At 37.0% G+C, this 14,438-nt stretch overlaps 1 protein-coding gene across 1 annotated transcript; it reads right to left on the bottom strand.

Moving 5' to 3' along the window:
• Positions 1-3,540: 3,540 nt before the first annotated feature.
• On the bottom strand, positions 3,541-8,628 carry LOC145662905 (uncharacterized). Its single transcript, XM_081728904.1, has one exon. The coding sequence runs from the start codon at positions 8,626-8,628 to the stop codon at positions 3,541-3,543; it is 5,088 nt and encodes a 1,695-aa protein (XP_081585030.1).
• Positions 8,629-14,438: the final 5,810 nt, after the last annotated feature.

Raw genomic sequence — 14,438 nt, 5'->3', positions numbered from 1 at the left:
AAAGCGCCAGAACTTCCTTGGTTACCTTTATGCTAGTCAGATTCACTCATTGTCACAATCGTGAAATTGTGGAATGATCTTCCAGAAGATATTCGATAGTCATCTTGATACCTATTTTTAAAAATTAATTCGAAAATTACTTCTTTTTTCAGACTTACCAGCACAACTAACTAAATCAATACCTACAAATATTTCAGTATGTATTCTATTTAACATATGGTTACTACTCATATTATTTTCCAGGGTCGCGGTGGCTCAGTGGTAGAGCGTTCACCTCTGGTGCTTGGGGTCTCGGGTTCGATCCCAGCCTCCGCCAAGTGAACTTTGTGGTGGACAAACACCGTGTGCGTGGGTTTTCTCGGGGTTCTCTCGTTTCCTCCCACTTTCTTCATTCCACCATTTCATTCATTACTCATCATCACCGTCTCCTTTAGCCTAACCAGCATAACCGTGGGACGTAAAACTCAAAGATTTCATTTTCATATTGTTTTCCCTTTTGTATTTTTAAATATATTTTAAATGTGTTGTCATGATTAATTATATATTAAAATCATGATTAATTAGCAGGTGAATTGTTTGCATGTAATTTCTTTTTAAGCTTCAGCAGCAATCAACATAGGGCACACAAACACTAATACTCAAGTCGAAACATAATAACAACATTTATCACATTTTGAATTAATTTGTGTTTTAAAGTTTCAATTAAATCATCACATTGTCTGCACGTTGTTGGCATCTATTGGCATCAGACAGGAAGCGACATGCATGAGTGTATACTATTAGGTTGATGCATAATTCCGTAGGGTTTTAAAAATAAGTTTGTTAAATTTCTTTGTTTAGTGTTTTATTTATGAAATTAAGTTAAAAACTCGACAAAATCTAACAAGCAGCTATTCAACAATGTAATCTCCGTCATTGTCAAAAACTTCCTCCCAACGTTGGGGTAGTTTTTGGATCCCCTGTTTGTAGAAATATGTTGGTTTTGAGTATAGGAAGTCTTCAATGAAAGTTTGGAAAGCAGTTTTATCTTCGAAGTTGTGTCCTTGAATGTGATTCGAAATGGAACGATGGTTGCTTGTTCACATTCCATCACACTAGCTAATTCTCTAGTTGTGTGACGTGGATTTTCTCAGATCAAACTGTTTAAACGTTCCTCATCAAAATCGGATGTTCTTCCTGTGCGTCTTTCATCATGGAACTCAAACTGATTCGCTTTAAAACGAGAAAACCATTTCCTTGCTGTGTTTTCACCGATGGCATTAGTCCCGTACAGATGTTCCTAGCAGCATTTGCTGCGCTTGAATCTCGGTTAAACTTATACAGCAGAATATGTCGGAAATGTTCTTTTTTCTCGACCTGATACTCCAACTTCAACAGCGAAGAAATAACAATCGTTTGTAACTAGGGATGTGCACGAAAGAGTTTTCTTTGAAACTCGCCTCGAGTCGAAATAGACTTCTTTCAGCTCTACTTGAGAACTCAGCTCGAAAAATTTCTTCCAATTCGACTCGAATTTAGGCCGAGTTTCGAGTCGAGTCGAGCCAAAGCGAGCCAAATCGAGCTAAATCCTGTGCGCAGTTTTAGATCCGCTTCTGATCCCTTTCTCTGTCTTTACCAGAGTTTATTTATTATAACTATCGTGTGTCCATAGTTTGACTGTATTTTTGCAGTTAGTTTTTGAATATCACGTATTTAGCTAGTGTAATTCTTGCACACCCATAGACTCATTCTCGCTCTCCAAAACCACTAATGGTTATAGAAAGCGGTGCCTCGGACATAATTCATGTAGCTACAAATATGTACCTCACAAGGAGGATTTTTGAAATTAAAATACAATTGTCCACATGTAAGGAATTCCTAGGTCTGGTCGCCATGATTGCGGACACAAATTTTTGGGTAAAGGTCACAATCAGGAAAAGGAAACGTCAAAATCAGGGAAAGGTCAAAATCGAGAAAGAAGTTCAGATAGTGATAGAGGGGCTAAGTGTCCAGATGGATAGGGCTGAAAAGATGGGGAAAAGTGAGAAATGTATAAAGAAAACAGGAGAAAATGTAAAGGAAGAAGTGTATGATGAACGTGTAAATCCACAAAGAAGAGAGAAACCCACTAGACCCCCTTCCTCTACATAGCACAACCGAGAAGGGATATGCACTTGAAGGCTGTCGCTGAATATCTCCAATTATACTCTCTCATAGCTCTCTCAATAAAGTTAGTTTAGTTTCCTCTCGGAACAGCCCTCGTATATACAATATTCGAAGAGAAAGAGTTGGTCAAATAATACCTCACAGTATATAGAGTGTGTGTGGAGTACAATTTTGTTCTTTCACATTGCAGTGTAACGATAAAAATAATTTATGAACTCTGCTTGAAAAATAAAGAAAAAAGTTTTCAGACATTAAATAATCTGTGATGGTAAACTCGTGCTACGTACCACATTTTTCTCCTTTATGGACCAAAACTCTTTGCCAACAGATGTAGAAGAAAAATCTACTGCATGATTCATCTAAAGTCAACCACAAGAGAAATTAAAGAGTGTGGGTTAACATATATCATAACACAAATGCATCTAAGAAAATCCATAGAATAAGCAGACCAAAGAATTAAACTTAATACACAAATGTTATCTTCTCGTCAGATCAAATTGTCTGAATTTTTCTGTTTTATTTTTAGTGCATACGTGAGGGAAAAGAACTTTTGTAACTGATCATGCACCTTTTGTTTTAGGTATAAAATATTTAAATTACAAACCTTCAGCTATGGAAGCTTATATGAGCTGAGAATTAAATCTATTTTTTTTTAAAAAAAAAATATTTTTTGTAATGAGTTCAGTTGTGGTCCATTTTTTCCACAGACAACAACAACAATACGAGCTGCCATAGCATCGGTAACACTCATGATGTAAGTAGTGCTCCTTTGTGCTGGGTGACTGATACTCGTGTTCTCAGATGTATTTGGTTCCACGTAGTGCCTCGAACACAAGTTGAAATAGTGGTTCGGATCCTTTCACTGATATTGAATCGATGATGCTGACAGGGGTCTTTAAACTAAATTTAATCCAATCTATCACATGCATTATTCCTATTCAACTTTTATATAAAATACGTTCGAAGATACTGAGTTCGACCCGAGTGACTCCAGTTCGATTCCTGTCGAAAGCTAATATAGTTTGTGATGGACTGTATCACACAAACGCTGGTTCGTTCTGTAATAATTCGATTTAATAATATTGTTAATATTTCTTACAATTCCCGAGTTAAAATAAAATGCACATTGAACACTACGATGCTGCAGCTTTAGGATACGCGCTCACTCACACACTGCTGCTATACACAGTTTCAACAAGCACCTACCCTTTCTTCTTCTACAGCTAACAAGTTACATTAAACAAACATCTTTAAACAAAACTAAACAAGTTAGGACTGAACATAGCCCCCACCCTTGAACGATCTAGTTCAAGATACACACAAAAGATGAATTAGTAATATATTGGAAATGGAATATAAAAAGTTAAACAAAACGGTAAATGAAAAATGTCTTTTTCAATCAAATGGCAATGGAGATACTTTCACAACTGGTCTTTTGTAAACTCCATCTGAGGTCTTTACAGTCACTGCACGAACGACGTTATCGCTTCCAGGATGAATATTTACAATACGTCCCAACTTCCATTTTAAAGGAGGTAAGTTATCTTCCACAAGTAAAACTAAATCACCTTCCTTCACATTGTTGTTTCTTTTCCACCACTTTGGACGCTGTTGTAACATAGAGATATATTCTACACTCCACCTCTTCCAGAAGTTTTGCTGAAGTCGTTGCACTAATTGCCATCTTGACAGTCGATTAAGTTTCTTTTCTGTATAATCTGGTTCAGGTAATGCCAACATTGGAACTCCAATGAGAAAATGTCCTGGAGTTAGACTACACAAATCATTGGGATCTGAAGACAAAGGGGTAAGTGGCCGTGAATTCAGGCACGCTTCAATTTGACACAACACGGTTGACATTTCTTCAAAATTTAACACAGCATTGCCTACTATTCTTTTCAGATGATACTTCACGGATTTGATTCCGGCTTCCCACAATCCGCCAAAATGTGGTGCATGAGGTACATTAAAATGCCACTGTATGCCTTCCTTGCTAAGATAATCTGTGACACTAATATTATGCTGATCAGATTTTAGCAACTTAACAAAATCTTTTAGCTCTTTGTTAGCTTTGACGAATGTTGTGGAACAGTCACTAAATATATCTGTTGGTTTTCCCCTACGAGCAACAAATCTTCTTAGAGCAGCTAAGAACGCTTCAGTTGTACAGTCACTCACGATTTCTAAATGGATTGCGTGAGTAGTAAAACATACAAATAATGCTACATATGCCTTGTAAGTTGTTCGCCCTCTGCCTTTAATTGCTTTGAGATGAATTGGCCCACAATAATCTATTCCTGAACTACTAAACGGACGACTGGGATTTACTCTTGAAGCAGGCAAATCTCCCATAAGCTGTTCTACCGTTAACTTTTTATGGCGATGACATGTCACACATTTCCGAAGTAATCTGCGAACAAAATCTCTTCCATTTATAATCCAAAATGTCTGTTGTAAAGATGATAATACCAGTCTTGGTCCACCGTGCAAGCACAATTTGTGTTCATTCCACACAATTAATTCTGTTAAATGGCTATCCCTTGGAAGTAAAATGGGATGCTTTCGATCTTCTGAAACATTGGCATTTTTAAGTCGACCTCCCACACGTAAAATACCTTTATCATCCACAAAAGGGTTCAAGCAAAGCAATCGATTTTTGGAAGGTAATGATTTTCCGTTTTTCAGGTACTCAATTTCTGATGCAAATGACCTTTGTTGAACAATCTTTATCAGACACATCAAGGCATTAGAAAGTTCTGCCACTGTAAGTGGACCTGTATGCTTGTTTCCTTGCGGCACACGACAATTATTAATAAAGCGCTTACAATATGCAACAGTTCGCTCAAGTTTCACCAACGATGAACAATTGTCAATAATGGAGGTATCAACATGAACATGCATACAAACTATATGTTTTCTTTCCTCTTGGTTGACTAACTTTGAATCCACTGTATATTCATTACACTCTGGGAGAATGGGGTTTTTGAGCCACTCTGGGCCTGAGAACCATAAGTGATGTACAAGTAAGGCAGAAGGTAATAAACCTCGAGAACCACAGTCTGCTGGATTATTCTTTGAATCCACTTTGAGCCACTTCACTGATGGCAAAAGAGTTTGAATCTTTGCTACACGATTCGCGACAAACACTTTCCATCTGCTTGAATCCGAATTCAGCCACGATAACACAACAGTAGAGTCAGAATAGGCAATTACATCATGCACTTCCAAACGTAATGAATTTAATATGAGATTCATCATTTTAGCTAATAGCAAGGCACCACAGAGCTCTAATCGGGGCAAAGACACTTGTTTGATTGGAGCAACCTTCGTTTTTCCCATAACAATGTTCACACTCACTTGGCCGTCTTGAGATACAGACCTCATATACATCACTCCACAATAGGCCTTTTCGGAAGAATCACAGAATCCTATTAACTCTCTTCTTGTAGCTTGAGTGATACTGATACACCTGTTGATTTTGATGTGTTTCAATAAAAAAAGCTCTGAGTAGTAATTCCTCCATTTCCTCAAAATCCATTCAGGAACTGGACTGTCCCATTCTAAATTTAGTTTCCAAATTTCTTGCAATAATATTTTCGCAATAATAGTAGTTGGAGAAATCAAACCTAATGGATCGAACACTTTTGCACTTTCTGATAAAATATTACGCTTAGTTACAGCTGACTTAACTGACACAAGATTGACATTATACGAAAATACATCATTTGATGGATACCACAGAATTCCTAACGTTTTCACTGAATTACTACTATCAAAGTCTAAACTACTTGTCGCTTGCTTCAAATGAGAGGGTACGGAGTCCAAAACGTTGGGACTGTTGGATGCCCATTTTCTCAGTTCAAAACCTCCTTTCTGCAATAATGCACTGAGTTGTTCTTGTAACTGAATTGCTTCACTAACTGAGTTGGCACCACTGATTAAGTCATCAACAAAAAAGTCTTGCATCACTACAGCCGATGCAATAGGAAATGATTCTTCTTCATATTTCGCTAATTGCTGCAAACTTTTCACCGCTAAATACGGTGCTGAAGCTGTACCATAAGTTACCGTCACAAGCCTGTAATCTTTGATCGGAAGATTAGGTCTCTCACGCCACACAATTCGCTGGAAGTCTCTATGCTCTGGTTGGATTCTCACCTGTCTATACATTTTCTCAATATCAGCAGTCAATGCCACATTATGTTGTCTAAAACGCACAAGTAATGGAATTAAGTCACACTGTAACCTAGGTCCGACAAGTAACTTATCATTCAATGACACATTAGATGAAGTTTTACAACTACCATCAAAAACTACTCTCAGTTTTGTTGTAGAACTGGAATCTTTCAACACTGCGGGATGAGGTAAATAACACACTTCATTGGTTGGTTTCAGTATTTCACTCTCTGGAATAATCTCCATATGCCCAAGTACCTCATACTCGTGCATAAAATCTACATATAATTGACGCATTTTAGGCCTCTTCTTCAAACGACTTTCTACTTGCTTAAGGCGTTTAATTGCCACTTCACGTGACTCACCAAGTCGTGCACTGTTGTCGCGAAACGGTAACTGCACATGAAACCTACCTGTCTCATCTCTTTGATGGGTCTTCTCGAAATAAATTTCACACTGTTTTTCTTCTGACGACATTATTTTTTGTGTAGGAATATCTTCCAATTCCCAAAATTGTTGCAAAATTCTTTCACTGTTGCACTGGATATGATATGTTGACGCTGTGAATTCTTTACGTCGCACTTCATCGTCGCCAATAGAACCAAACAACACCCATCCTAATTTGGTATTCACTGCTACGGGAGAACCATTAACACCACTACACACACCCGCCAATAGCAATTGAGGGTAAATATCTGCACCCAATAACAGATCAATTCTGTCAGGAACATTAAAATTCGGATCTGCTAATGTTAACTTGTTAACATGCGACCACTTCTTGCTTTTATGAATATACCGTTTTGGTAGCATACCTGTTACCTTTGGCAACACTAACGCTTCTATAGAAAATTCTGACTTAACATCATAACTTGATGTAAACACAATATTAACAACACCTTTTGCCCGAGCAACATTACTGGAACTCAATCCCGAAACATGTACATACACCGGCTGTTTTTGTAAACCGAGTCGTTGTATGCAGTTTTCTGACACGAAGCTTTTTTCACTGGCTGAATCTAACAAAGCTCTCACAGGTTGTAAATTACCATATGAATCCTTCACCATCACTACTGCAGTTTGTAATAACACACCAGATTGCACATGAGTTTCACTTGAAAAATGAGTCCCCACTGAAACACCTGAGTTCTGTTTATTTGGAAAATGAAGTAAAGTATGATGACGTTTGCCACACTCACGACACGATGCTGATTTGCAACTGGACAGTTTATGATTAGATTGTAAGCAATTAAAGCATAATGCTTTGTTTTTCACTAAAGAATGACGTTCGTCAACTGACAGCGAAAGAAAGTCATCACATTTATGCAAAGGATGATTTTTGCTTTTGCACTGGCAACACGAAAATTGAGCTGAAGCATGATGCGCTATTGTTGATTTTTTATTACTCTTGTTTGGCTCACTGGGTGGGGTTGATCTTGCATTTGAAGTGCTACTTGCTAATGCACGACACCTATGATCTATGAATTTCACCAATTGGTCGAATGTTGGTAGTTCACTGTCTGACAATGAAAGTTCCCACTGCCTTCTTGTTTCACTGTCTAGCTTCTCTGTTATATGAAATATAAGCAAAGGATCCCATTCGTTCACTCTTATGTCCAACACTGATAACGATCGCACACATTCAACACTTGTATCCAACAACCGACGTAATGCGCCAGCTGATTCTTGCTGCACTTGACCTTGACTTACAAACCGCCGCAAGATAGACGTGACTAATTCTCGTTTATTTTGATACCTTAAATTTAGCAGGTCCCAAGCTTCTTTATAGTTATCGTCAGTTATTTGTATAGATTGAATAAGTGTTGCTGCTTCACCTTGCAGACTAGTTTTTAAGTACTGAAGTTTTTGTGCACCCGTCAATTTTTCATTATTATGCACTGCTGCGATAAACAAATCACGAAACGAAAGCCAATGATTTAAGTTCCCGCTAAAGCATGGCAACTGCAATTTTGGAAGTCGAATTTCTGTTATGTTTTTTTGATTATTCACATCACTAGAAGAAGCGTGAGATATTTTACCCTGCACTTCCACTAATTTCACGTTAAGCTTTGTAAGTCTATCTTCAATAGCAGCAAGCTCTTCTTCTTGCACCAAATAAATTTCTTCTTCGGCACACAAGTTACTGGCTAGCAACAAAAGCTCATTTGTTTCACGTGACAGTTCACTCACTTTGTTTTTGTAGACTTGAACTACACTAATATCTTCCTGTTCTGTGATATTGTTTATGCGGTTTTCAGCACGAGTGACCTTTCCTTTTAAAACACGCTTTCGGGAATTGTAAGCTTCCATTGTCGCCCACACAATTTTTTTTCTTTCTTGTTAACACACAAGTCCTAGCACGTAGGTCACATAAAACACATAAACACGTATTAACATCTGGGTAGGAGGACCAAATCTTTATGATGGACTGTATCACACAAACGCTGGTTCGTTCTGTAATAATTCGATTTAATAATATTGTTAATATTTCTTACAATTCCCGAGTTAAAATAAAATGCACATTGAACACTACGATGCTGCAGCTTTAGGATACGCGCTCACTCACACACTGCTGCTATACACAGTTTCAACAAGCACCTACCCTTTCTTCTTCTACAGCTAACAAGTTACATTAAACAAACATCTTTAAACAAAACTAAACAAGTTAGGACTGAACAGTTTGGATCTCACGATACAATGTAGGTCCATGTTTCATATTGACTCGATGCTGAAGGAGACTCTAAACTCCAACCCAAACAACCAACCAAGATTCTCACCAGAATAACATCATAAATACGAGGGTGGGTCAGTAATTAAGGTTACAAGGTCGATATTTTTGGAGTTTTGTCTGTTATAGAGCCATGAGGTGTGTGTAGGAAGTTGGCAACTGTGCAAAGTTTCAGCCACCCGCCACTTATGGTGTTAGTTGTAAATAAACACAAATGGCGACTCGTTTGGAAAACTGGTCTCGCGAAGAAGTACACTCATTCATTCGATTTTTGTGGGCAAAACATTCTTGTGGAATGAACTTCAGCGGCAGCTGGTTTACGAAGAGGTAGAGGTTTAGGTTTACGAAGAGACTGTAATGTCTCGACAGCATGTCGCAGAATGGTGTTCAAAGTTTGTGACTGGCAGAGGGAACGTCACCGGCGAGGTGCGCACAGCCCAGAAGACCAGTTGAAGATTGAAACAGGTTCGCTGGGACATAATCGACTACTCTCCCTACAGCCCGGACCTCGCTCCAAGCGACTTTTACCTGTTCTCGCACTTGAAGGAGCGCCTAGGAGGCCGTCGCTTCGCTTCAGACGAGGAGGTGAAACATTTCGTGACATGGCTGGACACGCAAGGACAAGATTTCCAGGACAAGGACTCCAGGAGGGAATCTTCAAACTCATCCCACGATGCGAGAAATGCCTCAACCGATATGGGGACCATGTCGAAAAATAACCTAATGTATGTACTATCTGTTGGCTGTATTGGTTGTATGAAATAATATATATATACGTTTCACTGCAAGCTTTGTAACCTTACTTTCTGAACACTTCTTTTATTACCACCATTTTGATAGATCATGTTCCAGAAATTTGGCGAAACTTTTTTTTTTTTTTTGTTACGGTCTTCAGTTAATATTTTCGCTTTAACTTAAAAAAAAAACACTCTTCATTTGTAATCTTTTTCTTCTTTCTTGTTTTCATGTATTTACATTCTTTCTGTACCACGGTTATGCTCTCCATTTTGATAGATCCTGCACTTTTCTTACTGTTTCTTTTCGCGGTATCATGGATGTTTCCTACGTTTCGTGAACATGGCTGCTACTTTTGACTTCCCTGAAAACGGTGCTACTTGCATCTATAGCGCGCTGATTTGATGATGAATAACTAACGTATGTATTCTTTCTCGAAATAGTTCATCAATAAAATTAGAATTAGGATTTATTATAAAACACTCAGACAAAGCTAAGAAGCTATAATGACAGATAATTACAAGATGGGAATTTCGTAATAGTAAAGCTAAATGAATAATAGAAGCATTACGTGTGAGCATGTGCTACAAGGTATGATCTATAAGTATAGTGAATGTAGTAGAACAGTACGATCTATCGATATTGTATGCATTTCAGTTAGTAAGTCCGGTAGCTTAAACCTTCCGGACAGTCAGTATCGAGTTTGAACAAGTTGTGACATGTTAGTTAGCTTCCAGAGGCAGAGAAGTGAGGACGTGTTAAGAGTGTCTGTCGCGCGCCAACATTAAGTTTTGTTGCAAGCTGCAAAAAAGTACCAAAGAAGCTTACGAAATGTCAAAATCAGTGTATGGCGGCTAAGCAGTGGTATTAAAGACTATTTACAAGAGTATGGGCGATTCAAAAGCGGTAAGAAGTCAGTTGAAAACGAGCAACGATCGAGATTTCCATCGACGTCAAAAACAGATCAAAACGTGTACAAATGATTTTTTCCAAGCAAGCAAACAATTTGAGAGCTTTCTGAAGAACTAAACCTCTCGTATGGGTCCGTGGAAAGCATTTTAACCACCTATTAAATGGACAAATGGCTTTCTTCCTCACGGGAATACGCGCCGTGCCACACTTTTGATCCGTAAGTTTTTCGCCGAAAAAATATTCATGTCTGTCCACATTCGCTGTGATCTCCAGATATAGCACCATGGGACTTGTGACACTTCTGCCAAAAAATCGTTTTGAAACCGTTCCTGCCATTGAGAGGGCCACTATAGTGCAGCTGAACGCTCTTCCAAAAGAAGCCTTCCAGAAATGCTTCCAGTCATGTATTCAACGTTGGGATAAGTGCATTGCTGGCCAAGAACAGTACTTTGAAGGAGATTAAATCAAATTCCATGTAAGCTTATTACTTTGTTTCTAATAAAATTCCATATAAGCTTATTACTTTGTTTCTAATAAAATTCCATATAAGCTTATTACTTTGTTTCTAATAAAATTCCATATAAGCTTATTACTTTGTTTCTAATAAAATTCCATATAAGCTTATTAATTTGTTTCTAATAAAATTCCATATAAGCTTATTACTTTGTTTCTAATAAAATTCCATATAAGCTTATTACTTTGTTTCTAATAAAATTCCATATAAGCTTATTACTTTGTTTCTAATAAAATTCCATATAAGCTTATTACTTTGTTTCTAATAAAATTCCATATAAGCTTATTACTTTGTTTCTAATAAAATTCCATATAAGCTTATTACTTTGCTTCTAATAAAATTCCATATAAGCTTATTACTTTGTTTCTAATAAAATTCTATAACCGCCACCAGGTTATAGAAGTATTTTTTTGTGGACACTCTGTATATTTCGTAAAGACTGTGATCATTATTTTCGATTTATACTTTATTCTGTAACGCATATAAGTTCTTTCTTTGGTGGGAATTGCTTCTTTCCCACACAATTGGACAAAGAAGCCTTTCATCATTTTTTCATATATATATTTAAAACATTGATTTTGCTGAGAACATTTCAGTTAGTGACTAACCATTTCAGTGTTTCTCCCTGACTTATTATATGCACAGTATATATTCTATAGTTAATGGGAACTGAATTAAGTGTTTTCTTTAATCGCTTATGGAAACATTATAATAGATTGGAGAAATACGGACTGACCAGATGTTTCAGTAACCAAAGTGGCACCAACTGTGTTGTTTCGTAGCCCGTTATCTGTACTTTCTCACGCCAGTGTTATCGCCGTGTCTAGTGCATTATGGGCAGTTGACTAAAATTAACAGAAATTGTTTTCCGTATTCTGTTTGTATGTGCATACAGGTGAGTAACTGAGTAATTTTTGAAATGAACTGCCAACACTTTTCTGTTGACCATTGCAATCCGTAGCTTGAGCTTGGACGCTCAGGGAGTTTGACTCCAGGTCTGGAAGATGCAACCACGCATCTCGCGTTGAACTGCAAACATAAGTTGTGTTAAGGGGCACAAGCTATTTAGCCGGTGAAGGACGATTTCTTACGGCTAGCCCCAATCAGTGAAATCCCAGGTCCTCAGACCTTGTGCGTTTAAAAAGTTATATACGCGCCCACCAATATCAGTATCCCACTGGGCAGATCTTTTTTTCGAAGATTCACCTTTACGCTGCAGGACTGTTCAGCGTAACATAAATTGTGTTAAGGGGCACAAGCTATTTAGCCAGTAAAGGACGATTTCTTACGGCTAGCCCCAATCAATAAAATCCCAGGTCCTCAGACCTTGTGCGTTTCAAAAGTTATATTCGCGCCCTCCAATCTCAAAATTCAACTGTAAAAACCTTCTTTTCGTTTATTTACTCAAAATTTACTTTTACGCTGCAGGACTGTTCAGCGTAACAACTGGGTTCATCGTGGGACAATCCAGACAACTTTTCCCCAGTGCGAATCCCCCAAGTGTGTTCATGGTGTGAGCAAAGTGTTTCTAGTAATACCTAAATTATAATCATATATATATAAAAAAGGCTATATTTCCCGTAAAGGGCAAAACGTAATTTCAGCGGCAAAATTTATTAGTGTCCAGTGTTGTATTCATTTCTCTTCGTTATTTTTTTTCAAAATAGTGTTCTAATAAATAAATATAGTGTCAATTAATCCAGTGTGTTTTCATTGTTTATATAAATGGTGTTTGTGTGCGTTATAGTCTGAATGACCGTCTAATCATCCATAAGGTTTTCAAAACAAAACGCCCAAACCTCTCGGCACCTAATGCTCATCTCATTATTAAAACCAACAAGCTGTTTGGAAAACAGTTTGTAACCTTTCTTAAAAAGGTCTTCATCGTCCTGTCCAGGTAAATTAAAGTATCAAAAGTATACTTATTGGTAATACCACAAGCCAAAAACAGCAAACAAAACTACAGGCAGTTACAAATAAATAGCTGCCCAAACATGGACCACACACTCCTAATGGTTACAAATAAATAACGCCCAAACAGCAACTCAAACACCTGTTGGTTACAAATAAATAACAGCCCAAACATGGACCACAAACTCCAGCCGGTTACAAATAAATGGCGCCCGAACAGGGACCCGAATCAAAACCGTTGGTGCTCGAATACTCATAAGATAAATATTTTAATATATCATTTCTCTTTCAGCTTAGTACCAGTAATCTGAAAAAAAAAAAAAAACTTCTCTTTTAGGTAATTTTAATCATAGCTTGTAACATTATATTTTATTCTAATTGTATGTTTTTTCAAGTTTATTTTTGTCTAAAATGGCACAGGAAGTAAACATAATTACTAAGATAAGTTCACTTTTTAAAGAAAACTTTAATAAATTAAAACAAAAAGTAAATAAAAATAAAAAAAATTTTGCTCATCTTAAAGAAAATCTTGTTAAATTAAAAAAAAATAGTAAAGAGTCCCGTGCTAAGAATAAAGAAAACCTAGCTAGATTAAAAAAAAACTAAAAAATAAGTTAAGTCAAAAGTTAAACGCCGTACAAAGAAAATGTCGCAAAAATAACCAAAGATTAAAACAAAGTATTAGGAATATAGAGGCTGAAAGTAAACGAAGGAACAAAATCCTCAAACAAAAATACGATGGCATCACACTTAAGATTCATAACCAGCTTCACAAAATCAGTCATAATACTAAACAAGCAATCAAACTCGCCACACAAACCAGCGTCAAAGTTAGGCAACAGACTGAAAAAACATGCCATCGTGTAGAACAAATAAAAACAAAAGTTTGTAAAATTCAGAATCATTTAGGAGGCTTGCACGATTACACACAATCCCTCCAAGGGCAGTTAAAATCAGCCCGAGATGTGTGTCAGGCTAATAAAAAACGCTGCGTTAATTTACATATAGACACAATCAATAAATTAAATAAAATGCATAACCGTATTAAAAAAATTTCTAAACGCGTAAAAAGGCAAGGTAAAAACATTAAAATGGTATATAAAGAGGCAAAACTGATAAATTACAATATAAAGGTAAAAAATGAATCTAACGCAAAATGTCGCGCCGAAATACGGGCAATAGATGAAAACATAAAAAAAATTAAACGTAATATGGTAAAGCTCGCCCAGAAAATAAAAAGTACCAAAAATAAAGCGTCAAAATTCAAACCCCAAGTAAAAACAAATACTCCTAAACAAGTTAGGCATTATAGTAATTCGG

Source organism: Thermobia domestica, chromosome 10 (genome assembly GCF_964235325.1).
Source record: "Thermobia domestica chromosome 10, izTheDome1.hap1.1, whole genome shotgun sequence".
NCBI classification, from domain to species: Eukaryota; Metazoa; Arthropoda; class Insecta; order Zygentoma; family Lepismatidae; genus Thermobia; species Thermobia domestica.
The sequence above is the reverse complement of the archived record's forward strand: the minus strand, read 5'-3'. Positions and strand labels throughout refer to the sequence as shown.